This window comes from Gossypium arboreum, chromosome 9, assembly GCF_025698485.1.
Source record: "Gossypium arboreum isolate Shixiya-1 chromosome 9, ASM2569848v2, whole genome shotgun sequence".
Lineage (NCBI taxonomy): Eukaryota > Viridiplantae > Streptophyta > Magnoliopsida > Malvales > Malvaceae > Gossypium > Gossypium arboreum.
In genome coordinates, this window is record NC_069078.1 from 74,952,367 (window position 1) to 74,973,741 (window position 21,375).

The 21,375-nt window shown below is 31.6% G+C and overlaps 1 protein-coding gene and 2 long non-coding RNA genes across 3 annotated transcripts; 2 read left to right on the top strand and 1 right to left on the bottom strand.

Moving 5' to 3' along the window:
* The first annotated feature begins 3,029 nt into the window (after window positions 1-3,029).
* On the top strand, window positions 3,030-4,010 carry LOC128280508 (uncharacterized). Its single transcript, XR_008270599.1, has 2 exons — window positions 3,030-3,164; window positions 3,806-4,010. It is a non-coding gene; the product is annotated as an uncharacterized LOC128280508 (long non-coding RNA).
* Window positions 4,011-8,775: 4,765 nt separating this feature from the next.
* Window positions 8,776-10,176, top strand: LOC128280509 (uncharacterized). Its single transcript, XR_008270600.1, has 3 exons — window positions 8,776-8,855; window positions 9,335-9,417; window positions 10,112-10,176. It is a non-coding gene; the product is annotated as an uncharacterized LOC128280509 (long non-coding RNA).
* A 5,267-nt stretch (window positions 10,177-15,443) lies between these two features.
* LOC108457271 (probable glycosyltransferase STELLO1) lies at window positions 15,444-20,726 on the bottom strand. The gene is made up of 3 exons (XM_017756243.2): window positions 18,254-20,726; window positions 16,508-16,634; window positions 15,444-16,173 (listed from the first exon to the last, which is right to left on the bottom strand). Exons 1-3 carry the CDS (start codon window positions 19,951-19,953, stop codon window positions 15,700-15,702), a joined length of 2,301 nt encoding a protein of 766 aa, XP_017611732.1. The 5' UTR covers window positions 19,954-20,726; the 3' UTR covers window positions 15,444-15,699.
* Window positions 20,727-21,375: the final 649 nt, after the last annotated feature.

Sequence of the window (21,375 nt, forward strand, 5' to 3'; positions counted from 1 at the left end):
TGTCAATGAGTTTTGACAAGTTAAAAGCATTGTTGACTAAAGCTCCTGCTTTAGTGCAACTAGAACCGTGTAAGGAGTTTGTGATTCTGATGATCGTCCATGAATGGACTTGGTTGTGTACTTATGCGGGAAGGGAAGGTAATTGCTTATGCCTCTAGACAACGAAAGCCACATGAGAAGAACTATCCGACACATGATTTAGAGCTAGCCGCCATTGTTTTTGCTCAAGATTTGGAGACATCATTTGTACGGTGAGAAGTGCCACATATTCACTAATCACAAAAGTTTGAAATATTTGATGACTCAAAAGATTTGAATTTGAGGCAAAGAAGATGGTTAGAGTTGATTAAAGATTATGAGCTAGTGATCGATTATCACTGTGTAAGGCAAACGTTGTTGCTTGATGCTTTGAGTAGGAAATCTTTATTTGCATTAAGAGCTTTGAACACTAGTCTAGCCTTATCGGATGATGGTTTTATCTTAGCTGAGTTGAGAGCTAAACCGATGTTTCTTGAAGAAATTTGTGAAGCTCAAAAAATGATGATGAGTTGTTAGCCAAAAGAGATCGGTCATGAGTCGGATGTAGAGTCGATTTTCAGATCGATTCGACGGTTGTTTGATGTTCCGAGACAGGTATGCATCTAGAAGAATGATGAGCTTATTCGAAAGATTTTACAGAAGCACATAGTAGTTCTTTGTCTATTCATCCGGTAGTATAAAGATGTATAATGATTAAAAAAATGTCTTGGTGGGTAGGAATGAAAAGGACATTTCGAGTTTGTTTTAGATGTTTGATCTGTCTGCCAGTAAAGGCCGAACATCGGTACCTTCGAGTTTATTGCACTGTGCTAGTCCACGAATGGAAATGAGATCGAGTTACTATGGATTTTGTGACAGGATTACCGTTTACACCGAGAAAGAAAGATGCAGTATAGGTTGTGATTGATAAGTTAACGAAGTCGGCTCATTTTATCCCAATTCGTATGGATTATTCACTTGACAAGTTGGCCGAGTTGTATATTTCAGAGATAGTCAAACTACACGGGGTACCATTATCGATCATTTCGCATGAGAGATCCAAGATTTACTTCACGATTTTGGAAGAAATTACGAAGGCTTTGGGCACAAAGTTGAGTTTTAGTCTGACTTTCCACCCTCAAACCGACGGTCGATCGAGAGAGTTATTCAGGTACTTGAAGATATGCTTAGATGTTGTGTACTGGAATTTCAAAGCAGTTGGGAAAAATATTTACCATTAGTAGAGTTTGCCTACAATAATAGTTATCAGTCGAGTTTGAAGATGGCACCTTATGAAGCTTTGTATGGACGTAAATGTCGCACACCTTTATATTGGATGAGCTTAAAGAAAGCCGGATTTCTGAGGTTGATCTAGTTAAAGAAAGCAGAAGAAAAGTGAAAGTTATCGAAATTGTTTAAAAGCGACTTGATGTGCGTAAGTCGTATGCGATTTAAAAGAAAAGAGATCTAATATCAAGTTGGTGACAAAGTTTTTTGAAAGTATCCCGTGGAAGAAAGTTCTCGATTTGGCAAGAAAGGCAAACTAAGTCCATGTTTTATTGGACCGTTTGAAGTGATTGAGAGAGTCGGACCATTAGCATATTGGTTAGCTTTCCGATTGAGTTAGAAGATTCAAAATGTATTTCATGTGTCTATGCTACGTCGTTATCATTCAGATCCGTCACATGTGATTTCTTAGACAAAGGTTGAGATTCAACCGGACATGACTTACGATGAAGAACCGGTAAAGATTCTAGCTCGAGAGGTAAAGCAATCAAGGAACAAAAGTATTGCACTTGTGAAAATACTATGGAATAGACATGGGGTAGACGAGGCTACATGGGAACCCGAAGAGGCTATGCAAAAATAGTACCAAAATCTCTTCTCACGTAAGATTTTCGGGACGAAAATCCCTAAAGAGGGGGAGAAATGTAACATCCCGAAATAGGGCCTAAACGGAACAGTGGTTGCGAAACCACAAATCCGAGGTAGAATGTAACGGCCTAATTTTCAATGGTGTCAAAAATGGTGATTTGAGATCACTAAATCGGACAAATAAGATTGAACAAGATAGTAACTTAATATTTATGAGTCAAGTAAGAATTTAGAAGAATTTGTGAAATGGTGAAATTAGTGAATTAAAATAATTTATTAGGTCGACGGGTCAAAAAACGAGGTATCGAGACGTCGAATTTGAAAATCGAGCTATAAATATTTTTATAAATATTTATGAAGTGTCATTGAGTTAGTATTAAAGTTTCGTTAGAAAATTTTGATGTTTGGATAGCTAATTAATTAAAAGGGACTAAACTGAAAATAGCTCAAAATTTGTTAAATTGTGAGTAAATAGCTTAAGTATTTAAAAAGATGGATTTAAAGAGCAATTAGACCCAAAGGTTAATGGCTGGACGGTTTGGGTATGAAATAAGCAAGAAAACAATGTGAACAAGGGACAAAATTGGAATTAGCATAAAAGTAAATAGTTAAAAAAATGATGTAATTGAAAATCTAGACATTTCTTCATCTTTCTCAGCCAGAAACGCCATAACAGGTCTCCTATGCTGGTTTTTCATATTTTTGCACCATGTAAGTTCAATTTTTACTATTTCCTAGTAATTTTTATGTTTTTGTGACTTTTACAATTAGGTCCAATCATCTAATTCATTAGTTTTTGATTTGGTGGGTGAAATTGGAAGTTACCCTGGCTGAGTAAGGGTATTTTATGATGAATTATTATGAAATTGAAGTTCTAATTTCATATTAAGGTTGTTTTATTAAGTCATTTTGATAGAAAATGGTATTTAGGACCTAATTGTGAGCAAAATTGTGAATTAGATGTTGGTGTTGAAATTCAGAATATCAAAGGCTGTGAAATAGTTTATAATGATAAAATAAAAGTGTTAATTTAGAAAAAATTAGTTCAATTGATGGGTGAATTGAGCAGGACTAAATTGTAAAAAGCGTAAATTTTGAGGTAAAAGTGCAATTTCGAAATTTGAACAGCATAAATTGTGAAGTGAAATAGAAATCAAATAAATGCTAATGAGTAGAAATATTTTATATTATAGATCAAGAATCCAAAGAAGAACGAGGAAAAGAAAAAGTAAAGGACTAAATTGTAAGGTTTAGTCACATTTTGTATCAAGGTAAGTTTACAGTAAATAAATGCAATATTCTTTTATTTACATTATTATTGTCAATTTCAGCATTTATATATTTATGTTATGAGAATATTTAAAGTCGAATTAAAGCTAAGTAATGAGAAAAAGCATCGGGAAGCCCGTTTGAACCTTAGGAATGTTAGGATATTGGGGTTGACAGACGAGATGAGACAAAATGAACCATGTAAGTCCATATCAGATATATGGCTTTGGAGACAGGAATGAGCCATGTAAGCCCATAATATATATATATATATATATATGGCATTGGAGACAGGAATAATTCATGTAAGTCCATGTCGAAGACATGGCATTAGGAGATATTGATAGACGAGAACGACCCTAGTATCCTTAGTATTCCGAGTGGTTCAACGGGTCATTGTACACGTTAAATTACAGTGAATTATCAGCAAAAAGGGAAGGTAGATTATATTTATGAATAGTGAAAGGTCAGGTAAGAAAGAAGGTAAGTGAGTAAAGAAGAAGGTAGAAAATGAGAAGTAAAGGAAGTTTATGAGGCTAGGTGACATTATGTATATTTATTCAACATGTTGAATGTTGTAATTTATTTGCTTGTAAGCTTACTAAGCCTAGTGCTTACTCTCTTTATTTTATTTTTCTTATAGTTTTTATCAAGCCACTCGGGGATCGAAGGAAACGTCGGAGACCGATCACACTATCGAAGAAACCACATTGGTATAGTTAAACGTTTCGTTTTGTGTATGGCATGTATAGGAACTTGGTTTCTTTTAATATGATATGATCAATGAATGATGTGTAAATACTTTCTAGTGATTAACTAATAGAATGGCTTATGATATACATGTTTAATAGTATGTATGATTAAGTAGTAACTATCACATGAAAACTATGAAAAATGTGAAAGTAACTTAAAAACAGATTCAAGTATCGGAAATAACGTGATTTTGAAAAATCACAAGAAATTGTAGAGACATGGGTTGATGGTGAATAATATATGAAATTAAAGCTCATTGTGTCTATTTTCATATGGAATAATCAAAACAGGTAAAGGTTTTGTATTTTATAAGATATCTGGGTTTTAGTGAAATAGGGCCAGAGCGATTTCTGGATCCCCTGTTCCAAATTTAGAAATTCACCATAAATTTTAAAAAAATAATTAGGTGGTGTATTTTATATGTTTAGAATCCTTATTGAATCTAGTTTTAATGGAAACAAGCGGTATAGTCATATGAATTTTGTACAGAGAGAAAAGTGGTTCGTAGTAAGTAGAGGCCAGTGTAGTCAAATTCTGAAATGGGGATAACTTTAACTAATAAACTGTACTAATTGGATAATTAAAAAATTCTAGAAAAAAATTAATAGATAGATATATGAGTCTAGTTTCAGGAAAAATTTATGGATCTTAATTTCGAGTTTTGAAACTCGAGAAATGAATTTTTAAGCAACCATGACGCAGAAAACAGTTTATTCCGAAAATTAAAATAAGTGATTTAGAGTTGTTTAAAAGGTAAGATAAGTTTAGTAACACCTCAAGCTTGACTCCGGTGACGGTTTCGGGCGTGGGGGCGTTACAGGAACAGTAACAGTAACAGTAGCAGTACGGTACACAGAGTACCTCATCGGAACAAATCCGAACGATAATGATGTGTAATAAATAACAATATCCGACACACAAAGTTCGAATCGATAGCGAATGATAATGATGAGTCAACACATAAGTGCCTGATCAGTAAGCCGGCAAAAACCCGTACTCTTTCATATCCTATGGCATGCCAACTATACCCGACTAGCCCGACTAGTTAATAGGGTATTTAAATCACTTTTCAGTTTTCAATTAATTCATATTTTAATTAATTAATTATATATATTTTTTCAATTCAATATAATTCTATTCATTTTCACTAATAAATATTCAATTTCACAATAAACACATGTTCATAATTATTTCACCACATTTTCAAATCAAATCATTTCAATAAAAACACAATACCAATAATTCATACTTTAATTATTTACCATAACATTCAATTAAAATACAACAATTATTAATTAAATTCACCCTTCAATTTCAATCAATATTCATTTTATTTCAAATAATTTAATCAATGCACCTACCATACATAATAAATAATAAATTCAATAATTAAATATTAAGTTCGGGTTATAGAAATACAAACCGTAATTTTCGAGCTAACTCCGGTTGACTTTATCTTGTCCTTTCTTAGCCGAGATTTCCGGTACCACATTGACTACGAAAGTAATACAATTCATAATCATTAATACATTACTAATTTATATCTTGAGTTACAGAATTCTAAATTAAGATCCGCTAATTTCTCCTGAAACTAGACTCACAAATCTTCTTACCATAAAATTTTCAGAATTTTTCATTTAGCCATTAAATACAGTTTATTCTTTAAATTCACCCCTATTCTGCTGTCTGACAGTTTCGACCCTTCTTCACTAAAAATTAATTATCTCATAGTGCAGAACTCAGATAATATTCCCGTTGATTTCTCCTGAAAATAGACTCATTAGGGATTCTAAAAATATAACTTTAAGCCTCTAATTATTTTTATCCAATTTTTGGTGATTTTCCAAAGTCAAAACAGGGGAACCCAAATTCATTCTGACCTTGTCTTACAAAACTCATTATATCTCATAATTTACAATTCAATTGCTCACACTGTTTCTTATATAAGAAATTAGACTCAATAAGCTTTAATTCCATACTTTATTCACCCTCTAATTAAATTTCTACAATTTTTTGGTGATTTTTCAAACTTAGACTACTGCTGCTGTCCCAAACAGTCTTAATACAAAATGTTGATTTTCTACTTTAATTTCAATTTAATCCTAACTAAATTCACTTACTTTTCTATCTTAATTCATACTTTATTCCTACTCAATTTTTAACTAAACTTAGACATAATTATCTATTTTTCATCATAAAACCATAATTTCGAAATTCTTTCAATTTAGTCCTTAAAGCATAAAACTTATGAATTACTTTACAATTCAATCCTTATTTCATTTCTAACTTGAATTTCTATCAATTTAGCCCTTAATTCATCTTTTTGTTCAACAAAAACAATGTCTTATAACCATCTTACAATATATCAACTTAACTTCATCAAAACCTTGTTCTAAAGTTTCTAAAACATAAAAATTAAATAAAAAGGGCTAAATTAACTTACCTATTTAAGCTTCAAGCATCAAACTTTCAATTTTCCCTTTCTTCTTTCTTTTTCTCCTTTCTTTCTTTCTTTCCCTGCTTTTCGTTTTGCCTATTCTGTTTCTATTTCTATTTTTTTTATTTCATTAAACCATTATATATATATAATATAATAACCTAATAATTATCTATTATAAAAATCTATTTAATAACAAATATTCTTTTAACATTTGTATCCATTTATAATATTACACTTGTCTTTCACTAATGTATTTATTATATAATTATCTTTTACTTAATAATAATATATAATTTAATAATATACTTATATAATAAGTAAATATACATGTATTTTACAAATATACATATATTAATATTACACATGTCACTATACATACCATACACTTGTCAACTTTTTTATTTTTCACATAAAAATCTTATAATATAATTATTTAATTAATAAATACCTTTTATAAATAATTAATATCTATTAATACTTAAATACAAGCATTACAAGTGTATGTATTTTTTATTAATACACTTGTACCCAATCATTACCACACATTTGTCTTACTTTTTTTATTTATCATATAATATTAATTTAATAATAATAAATACACTAATATTTACTTAAATAATAAGCAAATACATACATGTATTACAAATGTGTGTATTATATTTATTACACTTGTATTTTATTTTTGCCATATACTTAGCACTCTTTTGGCTTATTTACTTATTTAGTCCTTTCAATTTTCTTTATTCTATAATTAAACTTTCACACTTCATTCAATTTAATCCTTTTATCCAATTATCCTTAATTTAAGCTAGTTCACTTAATTAAATTCTAATTAACCACTCGATTAACTTTATAAATATTTTTAATAAATATTTACTAATCCATTTGTCAGAAATGGAGACCCAAAAATACACTTTTTTGATAATAGTAAAATTCGGGTCATTACACAATATGCCCTCATTAGCACCACAATTCAAGCATTAAAACATAAATCATTCAAACATAACAACCTAACATTCCATACCTATTACACCATTAGACAAACATTATTTCCTCATGTTCACATTCATAAAACAAAGTTTATCATTTTACCAAGTACATAAACATCATTTCATAGACAGGTACCTAACATGATTATGCCACTTAACACCACCAACAACCAAAATAATATTTAAGCTTTACATTTAACTACTCAATTCACATACAAGGTGACATAAACTTCAACCAAAGTTCTCATATACAAAAGTTATCAAACCCTATTTACATGCCACTTATTGTAATGACCCAAAATTCATGGGCACTGAAAAAGTACATTATCGAGCCTCCGTCTTAGTAAATCGAATTCGTAAATAAGTATTAGGAATAATTATGAGTCCAGTAGTGTGTCTAATTAAGTTTTAATTAGGTGAACTTAGCTTAATTAAGAGTAATTAAGAAAAAGGATTAAATTGAATAAAGGGAAAATATTCAATTATAGATCAATAGAAAATAAAAAGGACCAAACTGGAAATTGTACCAATTAGCATAGATGAGGCGGCATAAGCTGTTAAAGATCTAAAGTTTTTCTTAGATAATTGTATATTAATTAATTAATTAGTTATTATTACTATTATTTTATTTAAGTTATAAATTATATTAAATAATATTATATTTAGAATTAAATTAAGTAAAAAAATGTTTGAAAAAGAAAATAAACATGTGTAATAATACATGAATATATACTTGTAACATGATTACATGTTTTCTTATTAATTAAGTAGAAGATATTTATATATTATATAATTAAATTATTATAATGTATTATTAGTAACTAAAACATATAAAAGAAATAGAATAAAGAAAAGAACAAAGAAAAGAAAACAGAAAGCAATCGAACAGGGAAGGAAAGGAGAAAAAAAAAAGGGGGTGGGGGTGGGTGTAACGGCCTAATTTTCAGTATGGTGATTTGAGATCACTAAATTCGACAAATAAGATTGAACAAGATAGTAATTTAATATTTATGAGTCAAGTAAGAATTTAGAAGAATTTGTGAAATGGTGAAATTAGTGAATTAAAAGAATTTATTAGGTCAAACGGGTCAAAAATGAGGTATCGAGACCTCAAAGTTGAAAATCGAGCTATAAATATTTTTATAAATATTTATGGAGTGTCATTAAGTTAGTATTAAAGTTTCGTTAGAAAATTTTAATGTTTGGATGGCTAATTAATTAAAAAGGACTAAATTGAAAATAGCGCAAAATTTGTTAAATTGTGAGTAAATAGCTTAAGTATTTAAAAAGATGGATTTAAAGAGCAATTAGACCCAAAGGTTAATGGCTGGACGGTTTGGGTATGAAATAAGCAAGAAAACAATGTGAACAAGGGGCAAAATTGGAAATAGCATAAAAGTTAATAGTTAAATAATGATGTAATTGAAAAATCTAGACATTTCTTCATATTTTCTCAGCCAAAACGCCATAGAAGGTCTGGAGAAAGCTGGTTTTTCATATTTTTACATCATGTGAGTTTAATTCTTACTTTTCTTGATAATTTTTATGTTTTTATGACTTTTACAATTAGGTCCACTTGTAGAATTCATTAGTTTTTGATTTTATGGGTGAAATTGGAAGTTACCCTGGATGGATAAGGGAATTTTATGATGAATTATTATGAAATTTAAGTTCTAATTTCATATTAAGGTGGTTTTATTAAGTGATTTTGATAGGAAATGATATTTAGGACCTAATTGTGAAAAAGTTGTGAATTGAAGGTTTCTGTTGAAATTAAGAATATAAAAGGTTTTGAAATAGTTTATAATGATAAAATAAAGTGTTAATTGAGAAAAATTAGTTCAATTGATGGGTGAATTGAGCAGGGACTAAATTGTGAAAACTGTAAATTTTGGGGTAAAAGTGAAATTTTGAAATTTGAACAGCATAAATTGTGAAGTGAAATAGAATTGAAATGGATGCTAATGAAGGAATGATTTTATAATTATAGATCAAGAAAACGAACTGAATCGTAGAAAGGAGAAAATTCAAGAATAGTCCCTGAATTTCTACGACTTTTGCAAATTAGTCCAGGTAAGTTCATATGGCAAAGTTCAATGTTTTGTTATGAAAATCTTATGACTATTAAAGTATTTTATTGTTGATGAATACTATCAATTTGCATTAACTAATAAATAATGTGTAACTAAAAGTACAAATTAGTAGGAACAATGGATTTGAGTGCTTCTATTCGTGACCTCGATGAATTGACGAAAAATATGTGATAAGTGCGCTGTTTAAGACCATAGCTGGGCTATGGCATCGGTGCAATGTGATAATGTGACTCAGATAAGACCATAGTCGGGCTATGGCATCGGTATAATGTGATAATGTGATTCCGTATAAGACCATGTCTGGGATATGGCTTCGGTATGATATGTGAACCGTGTAAGACCATGGCAAGGCTATGGCTTCGGTGTGTGATGCGTAACAATGTGAAAGTCCATAGTTTACTATGGCAATGTGATAATGAAGCACTCAATTCCCTTATTGTCCCCTAATTTGACAATGAAGTAAATGAGAGATGAGCCTAAGGGAGTTAAATTGTGAGTAGCCATATGGAAATTATTCCAATGAGTTATTAATGAAATTGTGATTTGGAGGATGAAATAGTTAAACTAATAGATATATGATTGTGTACGATATTTGATATGATTTGTGTTTTTATGCCTATGAGCTTACTAAGCTTCAATAAGCTTACTTGTGTGTGTTTAATATTTTTATGTAGATTGACTTGAAGTGAAGTGGGTAGATCGGATCAACACAATAGGGCACACTATTCAGATCAATTCCGTAGTTTTGTTTTATGTTTAAAGATTTATATGGCATGTATAGAGTTTGAATGAATTGAAGTAAAGATGTTATAAACTAGTTAACAATATTTGTACTAAAACAGTTTTTGGTAAGTAGCAGTAGTTTGACTTTGAAAAATCACTAAAAATAGTAGAAATGGAATTAAATAATGAATAAGTTATGGAATCGAATCTTGATGAGTCTATTTTCATATGGAAGAAGCAAAACAGGTATATGAGCTATATTTTATGAGATGTTTAAATTTTTGTGAAACAGGGCCAGAGCGATTTCTGGATCCCCTATTCTGACTTTGGAAATTCACCATAAATTTTACAAAGATAATTAGAAGTCATACTTTATATGTACAGATTCCTTATTGAGTCTAGTTTTATTAGAGATAAACGGCATAGTCATTGAAGCTCTGTACAGAGAGATATCTGATTCGTAATACACAAAGGTCAGAGTAGTCAAACCCTGAAACAGGAGAGATTTTAACTAATAAACTGTACTAATTGGCTTGACCAAAAATTCTAGAAAAAAATTTTTAAGTAGATATATGAGTATAAATTCAGGGAAAATTTACGGATTTGGATTTCGAGTTTTATAACTCGAGATATGAATTATTTATCAACTATGACGCAGTTGGACAGCTTGTCTGAAAAGTATGATATAAATTATCTAAATTTGGTTAAGTGCTCAAATAAGTTTAGTAGTGCCTTGGCTCGACTCCGGCAACGGTCTCGGGTAAGGGGCATTACAGTGGGGGTGGGGGTTTTTGAAGGTTGGAGTTTAATTGTTAACAAAGAACCCAAGATACCGGCGCACAAAGGAAAGGAGAAAGCTATTGAGGATTAAAATGAGAAATTTATAGTTTGTATTACTATAATTCAAATTACTTTTTATTAAATGTTTTATATAAATTCTATATTTAATAAGTGAGTTATAAGGTAAGTATTGATATTTGAGTTGAATGGGAATTGAATTGAATGGTGAATGTGTATGTATAATTGAATTGTAAATTGATTTGAATGTGAAATTGTAATTGAAAAGTGATATTGGATTGGAAATGAAAGTGAATTGAGAATTGAAATACCCTATTAACTAGTCGGGCTGAGTCGAATATAATTGGCATGCCATAAGATCTAGAAGTGTACGGGATTTGCCAGCTTTACCGATCAGGCACCTGTATCAGGCATCTTGTGTGTCGTTTTAGGCACTTTATGTGTCGTATATTGATCAGGTATTATGTACCGTTTTAGGCACAATGTGCCGTATTGGTGTGTTTGGGTTGGAATCTGTGTATCCGTCAAAGTCCGGGTTTGTTAATAGGGTGAACAACTAAAATGAGAAATTTAAAATAAATTGATTAATTATATTATTGAAATATTGAAAGAAATGAGAAAGTTGAATTATGGATTGAAATTGAGATTGAAAATGAAAGGCATGAACTTAATGTTCATGTAGTGATTGAAATTGTTACATGTGATATGTGATGGAAATTGAAGAATAGCTAAAAATTGTATTGTTATTATTAATTAATGAAAGTTTAAAAATGATTTGATATTTGAGAAATTGAATAGTTACATGTTTGGTAATTATAATTCTTTATTGCTATTATAATTTGAATTATGGTAATACCACTGAGTATGTAATACTCAGTGTGCGGTTGTTTTCGTGCGCAGGTTAATAAGAGTCCAGTGTCCCGGTCCAGCATCCAAACGATCCCGACTCTAGCAAAAAGATTTTTGGTGATGTTTTCTTTTCTTAATTGAAAGTGGCATGTACTAGGTGTTGTATAGGTTACATAGATATGCTTGTAATGTTGGTTGTAAGAATGGTATACCATATTTTGTTATTAGTTTGATAAAATGGTAAAGATTATAATATATAATTTGGTATTAAGTTAGAATGAAAAATGAATGAAGTTATTAGTTAATTTTGATTAATATTATGAATGTTTAGTTATTAAATTAATATGTTAATGAATTGGTTATGATTTAGGTGTATTTAGGTTTAAATTGTTTTTGATTGTGCCATTGATTTTGGATTAGTTGGTTTCTGGTTTGAACTTGCAGGGGGTTTTATGTAAAAATAATAAGAAATGCTGTCGAAATTTTTATAAAAAAATATTGAATGGATGAAGTCAATTACAAATAAAAATATAATTTATATGAATTTATGATTATATTATAATATGTTTGTTAAATAATTAATTTTTTAATTTTAATTTTTTATTAAGAATTATCCGTAACTTTCTGATTTGTCTAGTAATGCCCCGTAACCTTGTTCCGGCGACGGTTTAGGGTTGAAGGGTATTACACTTATAATCGAGTCAAAATAAGTAAACAGTTGCTGAGAAAGTTGACGAATAGTGTGATCTCCAAAAATGATAAAATTGACAATTCGAGCCTGACAATCTACAATGAAGAAAACAAAATGAGATAAGCTTACATAAAGCTTAGTAAGTTCATATAGTTAAAACATCACATACCTATCATTTTAAGCATTAACTAGAATTTCATGCCTTGTTTCACATTTCCTACTATATCAAATGGTTAAACATGTACATATAATATTAGAAAAATATCAAGATACATGGTTCACATATCAATTTACAACCATTACATGCATTTAACCATTCATGCCATGAACTTTATTTCGAAACATTCCATTAATCGTTTTGCTTGGAGAACAATAGCAAATTAACTTTGGATACACAAGAATAATGCTTATACGAGTTGATAATCAAGAATGTTGTTCACACAAGCTTACAAGAATCTGCAACAAATACTAGATTCTAGCCATCGGTATGGTATCCACCACCTGTACATAGTACCTGGAAATATATCAGTAGCACAAAGTGCTTGGAATTGTAACATCGGTATATAGTACTTGGAAATATATATATCATTGGCACAAAGTGTCTTGAACTGTAATCATCGACACCTAGTGTCTGGAACACCCTAATAACATGTCATTTGTATCCTAGCTATTCACTGAGTTCACACAGACTTAACTTGTACACCTTAACCTTTTCATAATTAAAACCTCATACCATGATCAACTTGATCTCAAACATTCCATATAATAACATAATACAATTCAAACAAGTAAAATTACCATGCTTTACATTTCAAACCTTTGTTCCACCATCAAACTTACCTTAATTAACCATGCCCATCATACATATATACTTATACACATATATGATTAGAATTCAAAACATCAATAATTGTAACAAATTTACCTAAACATACATAATTTACTAAAAGCGGATAAAGAAATCACTCACATGGAAGGAGTCTTGTTGGCCGAACTTAAGAAGCTTTAACAATGGGATTTTGAAGCTTATTTTCTGTGGTAACCTTAAGAAGATGATGATTCTTTTCTTTTTGCTTTATTATTTAACATATATTATTATTAAATAAATATATTTTAACATATAAAATGCTTAACAACCCATTAACGGTCCACTTAGACTAATTATGGTCTTAAATACTTTAAAAAATCTTTAATCATGCATATTAACTAATAAGAAATCAATATCAGTTAAATTTTTGTAATTTTTATGATTTAGTTATTTTTCTTAATTAACTATCTAAATATTAAAATTACCTAACTAAGTTTTAATATGGCACTATAGTAACCCTGTAAATATTAAATAAGTGATAATTATTGATTCACTAGTCGAAATTATGGTCCCAAAATCATTGTTTCTGACACCATTGGAAACGGATTGTTATACTCAAACTTTCGGTACATGCCATATATTAAAATCATAAGGGAACTATGTGAGTCAAGAGTTGTGGATTGGATGCCGAATCACTTCTCAGGTCTTCGAGATCTACTAATACCTGCGCATGAAAATAAACAAACTGTACACTAAACAACAAAGCTAAGTGATACTTTCATTATTTAAGTCAATAAAGCAAAAGCATAATCATGTTAAGATACAACCAATACGTTTAAATCTAAAAATCATCTCATCACCACACATCACCATAAAAATTAATATTGAACCATATTTTAGTCTCAAATTACCAAATGCCCTCAGGAGCAAAATTATCATTTTACCCCATCATCTCGTATTTTACTTGATTAAGCTCGAAACTCTAAAATATGTCAAGATGCATTTTAATGACCTCCTAATAGTATAAAAATAATTAAATCTATTACAAATGAATTCTCTCGTCGGATATACGGATAAAATTATCAGAATAGCCTCATACAAAATACCAAAAAAAATTCGGGCCTTTACAACTCTTTCGAGAGAAGTTTTCAAAATGTCATTCATTGGTTGTTAACCAGTCTCCCAACAACTGAAGATATTGTCCCTCAGGAGGTTATCTCTCACACTCGTGACTACATAATTATTCTCATGCCCCATATTAGCACCTCTCCCTTAAGTCTTGTAGGTCCACCAACCGAGGCACTCTCTACTCAGTGAACTAGGACCATTGGGTAGGTGCTCATAGCACGTTGGCTCTTGACAAAGTATGAAAGACAAAACTCTCATTGAGAGACAATACCTTCAGTTGTTGGGGGATTGGTCGGGTGCCCGATAGATGACACTTTGTATACTTCTCCTGAAGGAGTGGATCCCCCTCAACAATCCATACCCCTCAAACCCTTAAATCAGAAGAAAATATGGGATTAAGCGCCCTTGAACCTACCTTTTCCTAATTATTACAATAACTATGATGCCACTTAACTTAAGCCTCAATTGACACTACATCGAAGTTCTTTTAAAGTGATATAAACCTATGTATTATTACAACTAAGTTTTTTTTAAAAATATACAAATCTAATTCGCAAGTGAAAACAATAAAAAATAAAATTTATTTTTGTATAAAAATAAAATTTACATCTAATTGCTCATGAAATAAAATTTGAATGTTTAATCCTTTAAATTTAAAATATATAAGGTAAAAAATCATTTTAATTCATTTTAATTTTAATATTAAGTAAATTGATAAATTAAAACAATTTACTCTTTATCATATTTGAAAGTAAGTAACAAACAACAATTAATTATAATATTAATATTATTTTAATAACTGTATATATTTTATTAGTTTAATAAAAATTTAACCCTCAATATTTATAATTTTGTGTAAAATATAGACTAAAAATATATATATTACGACTAAATTTATTAAATTAAAATCAAATTGACATAATATGTAAAATTAATTCTCTGCCTGAAATTTCAGTAAGCATTAAAATCAGAAAACAAGATTGAAAATTAACAGAGAGCTTCTCATGTATATACTGATGAGCCCAAAAGACCAGAATCATTTCATTTCTCTTCAAATAGAATCTGCAACCAGTAATGAATCATACAAATGTGATGAATCTACAGAGGAACTTACAAAAAGAACACCCCCTTTCCCCCTGAAAAATGATTATGGAACAAGTAAAGAAAAGAAAGAAAAAGAAAAAAAAAAAAAAACAGTTTTTCATATTACAATTACAAAAGTAGTACATGTTTCTTTCCTCCACACTACTGCCTTTCATTCATGTTCAAACTAACTCTGTTAAGAGAGGATCACCTTCACCCATTATTCTGATTAGCTTTATGAATTCCTGCTCGCTTGACACCTTCCATGGATGCACCGCAGGTGCGTGTGTGGAATAATGTGTCGAAGAAGAATTAGCAGATTGTGCTTCTGGCTTATACACCATTGTACTAAGCACTGAATCGAAATTCTGAGGTGAATCCATTGACAAAAAGAACATGGGTATGGAAACCTTTTGATGGATATCTAGATGGCCGACCAGATTAACAAGATCAACAAAGTCCGCTACAAACCGTCGAGGAATGTAGAATATCTCAGAACTGCAAATTGTGAGGCTCTGGTCACTCCTCACAACTTCTCTATAGTTCACTTGGAAGTGAACCGGCATTGTACTAACTACCTTCCTTACCAGCTCCGCTTGCTTCGAGTACCAATCAGAACTTCCTTTGGTTGATGCAGTACTCCAAGACATGGATACCTAAATGCCATCAAATGAAGAAGAAAATAGGAGCAGTGACTTAGTAGTTACTCGTAATGAACAATTCCATATTTTAGGAACATAATACGCCAAGCTTGTAAGATTATACTGCTATTTGCAAAATTATTTTTAAACAATCCAAAATGTTTTCTTCAAATAAATGGCGAGAGAAATCTACTGTGTAACAGCTAAGTACTAGAACAATATAAATTCTTAAAAGAAAATACAAAAGCTGAAGTACCGTAGGTAGGACAAATAATTATTGACAACATTTTACATATGTAAAACGACAAGTTAAGCACAAATGCCAAGTGAAAAGGTAGAATTTAGGTACCTTATCAGTTATCCATAGCTTAGTCTTGTCTGCCTGTAAGAGATTCCAGTAATTAAGAACAGTATCATCTTCGAGGAATAAAAAGCCATCCGCACTTGAAAACCGATCAAATATCTTGGGCAGATGCCTACAAAATATGTTGAGAGACAATTAGCAAACATAAAAGATGCTTTGTAAAAGTAATTATCATTTAACATTCCAACAGGATGACTCAATACTGGTAAAACAGGCATGACCTCACTTAACAGCTACAATTTCCAGGGTTAACCAACCATAAATTGACCATTTAACAACGATTTGCTGCTTTTAGAAAGTCTTAATTCAGAAGAAAGGAACATACAAAACCTTAATTGACTAAGTACCAAATGTGATAACCTGTCAAAAATATAGAAAAAAAACACACAAAAACATGCAATTATTATTGCATTTATAATTCGTAAAACTCTAGTGGGATTATAAGGTAACTCTTCCCTTTTAGGGCTTGCTTACTAGGAAGAATCAAAACAAGAAGAAGAAGAATTCATAATCCAAGGTTATGCTATAAAAAAGTAAAATAATTATGAATCTTAGTGAAAAGGTTTCCAGTGCACCCCTTCCTCCTGGCAAAGCTTAGCTCAAGGTATAAGAGAGAGCCTCCGTATGATATATCATGGGAAAGAAGAGGTAGTACTTTGATTGGAAAAGAGAGATGCCACAACAAGAAAGGAACGGATTCTTGATGATGATGAAGAAAATCAGGAAAGAGGGGCCATTTAGAGATTTTAAAATGTCTGAAGGTACAGTCTGGAATCAACAAAAACTAATCACAAGGCATAGCAAATCCCGGTTTCAAATACCATCGTAAATCTACTTCATGCAAGAACTGTTTAAAGTACAACTTCGATTCTTTAAGGCTAATGGAATGCCCTTTGCAAAAAGTAAGGTTATGGATCAATTATTTACGATCAGGAGAGAGACTCATTTATTATTTTAAAATTCAAATAAAATAATTATTAGATACACAAGTTGCTTTATACAACAAATATCAACCTCCACTTTCCAATATATTACATTCATTATTTACTGGTCCCTCTGCATTTACACCTCCAATCTATAAGATAATATAAAGGATCAAGATTAACATAAATCAACGGGTTAAGATCTTCAATATGAACAGAAAAAAAAAAAAACCAAGTATAAAACGAAATTAAGCAGTTTTCTAAAAGTCTGCATCTACCTAAGCACAATATGATATCATTTTCTTTATCGCCTCATGCATGTAATAACTGCCAATTATTTTCTGTGCAAAGCACGTGAAAGAAGATGAAGAGACTTTCATTTTAGCTGTCCATGGATCAGTTGCTTTTACAAAAATTTCATATTGGTTGTTCGTGTATAAAGTAATTTATGAAAATGTGATGAACAGAAACTAATAATTGTTATCTATGAATAATATTGCGGTTAATGATTTATGCCCAAATTCATTTTGTCCAAAGATTTAAAGAACAGTTTATCAGGACTTATATTGCAAAACCTCCCTGGCCAGGTACAGATGAAAGAAAATTAGGCAAATAATGGCTGGAAGCAAAAGCTATCTAGTAAACCAGAATATCACTTTAGTCTATCAAAACAATATTCAAAAGCAACAAACGTAACAAATTAAAAAAGATATATATCAATATTCTAAGAAAATGCACCATGGAAAAATAAATTGATAAATTAAAAGTATCATGTGAAGGGCAAGTGATGATTCTTGTGGCAACTTACTTGTAAATTTGATCTAATTGACCTTCTTCAATGGCAAGATCTGAATTCTTCTGCGCAGAAAAGATAACCACAGTTTTAAATATCCGCCCGTAAAGCAGTCTCCACTCCAGGGCAGTACGTTCCACAGGACCATTGCAGAACATGATTAGCACGATATTTCCAAAATTCTTCCTCCATCGTATCAAATTCCCAATCTCAGAACTAACCACCCCTGTTTCCTCCACTGCTAAATGAACAGATGGCAATTTCTGAGGGATAAATTCTTTTCGATCCCCATGACCGATATTTGCCCTTGGCCTGTCCAGTTCCAATGTCATCAACCTTGGCTGCTGATAACCTACGGCAACCAAGTCTTGAAGCCAAGCAGCAGTAAACTTGAGATCCTGCTCGGTCCAAAACCCCTCCTCCGCCATGGCATAACTCAGTTCCAATATCTTCTCAAACAACCTATGCTTGTTTGATCTCCATGACACCAAGAATTTGATCAAACGACCTACATTCACATGAAGATCCTTCTCCTCTGAAAAGGGGTATGCCTCAATTCTGTCATACCGATGAACTGTTGGAGGATACACAGCAACATTACCACCAATCTCCCACAAGAGCCGCTGTCCCCAGTAACCCCTCAATACATCTGAAGCCATTGTACTAACAGAAACAGGGAGCATCAAGGCCCAAAAGGCCGATGAATGGTATAATGTATTGAACGAATTCAATGGCACCATCATACCTTGAGGAAAGGCCACTTTTGGTGCATGCTCATCAAACCTAATATCAAAGGCTTCCAAACCCGACTTCCTAGTAAAATAAAACACGGAATCAACATCCGGTAACCCATTCGAAATCCCTTGCTGTATGAACTGTTTCCCACCAAAGACCTCAGTGTAAAACTCCTCGTGTCCAAAGTCACCCACATTTTCCAATGGTAATCCCCTAGGCCAAACTGAATGTTGGCCGAAATGAATATAAGGGTTGACTACAGTCCTATTAGGATTATCATGGCTATACTGCAATATAACTTCTTGCCTAGCCCCTTCCCCTACTAATTCTACATCAAAATGTTTCCCTAGATCATTATCAATTACTTCCCCACGATCATCAGCATCGAAGATCTTTTTGGCACCATGTTGAATCGCAAACAAGTAACCAACGCTCTTTCTAACATAAGAATCGTAAGGCAAATGATCCACAGAGCGAAAACCCAAATTAGCTTGCATATCTAAAGACAAAAAAATCGCACCTTTTAAGCTCCAATCACTGGGAGTCCTGGAGTTCCCAATTGCCAAAACTTGCCACCCTTTAATCTTCACCATCTTCTTCAATGCATCGGAGGGGTAATTAGAAACGGAGACAACGACCCATTGCTCTGAATTGAAATTAGCATAAGGCGAAGTGCGGTCAGGAATGGGTTTGATGGAATTCCAGTTGATTTGAGGGAGAGAGATGGAATCCACGGCGCTCTGGGTTTCGGATTGGAGGCAAAGGAGAAAAGCTGTGTTGGTGGAGGAGTAGATGAAGAAAACGGCGGCGATGCTGAGGATTAGGACTAAGATAGTGACGATTCTGTAGCAGTTGTCGGGTACCCATACGGAGAAGTCGAGGTTTTTGGGTTCAGACAATCTGTTGGGTTGAACAGTGGGGAGCTTTCTGATCTGGGGAGGTTTTGGAGATTTAGGAACTGCACGGTCTTGGACCAACATTTGATCTTTTCTTCTGAGATAGATTCTTCCAAACCTAAATTCTTGCTAGATCTTCACTATTGCTCCTTAATCTCAGCTTCATTCATAGATTCCCCAATTGCTTTTCTATTCAATTTGCTGTTTCTGTTGTGTAAAAAAGAGGTAAAGAAACAGAAAGACAGTTACCTTGGACTCTTTTTAATGACCTCTGCCGACAGCTACAAGTGATCATACACAACTGGGTTTCGTAGGCTTCAATGTAAACTTTTAGCAACTGATGAGTGGTAGTTTGGTGGGTCGTTGTCCTGTCTTCTTCTACAAATATTTATTTATTTATTAATAATAAATTCATCTTCTTTGTGATTCTCATGAATTTATTTTTATTATTATAACAATTTTGTATTTTTGTTGGGTTATCAATGGTTGGGTGATTGAGCATTTGAGCTAACAAGGCAATACTTTAATTTGTAGAAGGTGACTGGGTGCTATATAGTTTTAAGATAGGAATTTTATGGCGGTTTTGTTTTCATTAAGCAATAGTCAACTTTTTTTTTTTTTTTAGAAATTACAACCGACATTGAAATATAATCTGTCAACTTATGAAGCTCTGTTGTAGACAAAATAGGAAAACTTGATAAATTGAAATAGATTGGATTTGAGGATTGAGGAGGAAGCCAGCCAACCAACCAGCCTTTGTGGTGAGTGGTGATTGGAGAGGCACATAATTTAGAAGCTGCTAATCTGTACAGTGAGTTGGGGGCACCCATTTGCCTTGAAATATGATTGCCGAGTGGTTTGAGTTTTAAATAATAAAAGCTCTGTCTCAACTGCAACTACAACTTGTAGTCATTCTTCGGGGCTTCTTTGGCATTTGGCATTTGGCATTTGGCAATCAAACAAAACGTGGTGAAAACTTGAGAGATGTCACATTTCTTAACCCTTATTTGAGTTATCCTAGTCTGTTGGGCATTCTACTAAGTACCAAAGCTTTCAACTACTATTAGTTTTTATATGCAATTATTTAATCGGTAAATTATATCATTAGTTACTAAATTAAAAGTAAATTTTATTTTGTTTATTTAACTAAAAAGTTATAATTTGATCATTAAACTTTTAAAAGTTTTCGTTTAAATTGTTAAATTATTCAAAAAAATTTATTTAAGTTAGTAGGCTGCTATATTTTTTTAAAAAATTCTACCAACGAGCTCTAAGTGACAATTAGATAATTGGTATGGTGGATCAATACCCATCGATAAATAGAATAATATACCTTAGATCTAAGTCGACCTGATGGTTTGTGTTTGAGATTGAAGAAAAAAGCTGTTTGAATTTTGATTAATAGATTCATTACATCTAAAATTATTTTATGAAAAAAACTACATTGTAAAAGAGAAAGAAAAAAAGAGCTTTCAATTGATACAGAAATGTGCAAACACAGAAAGC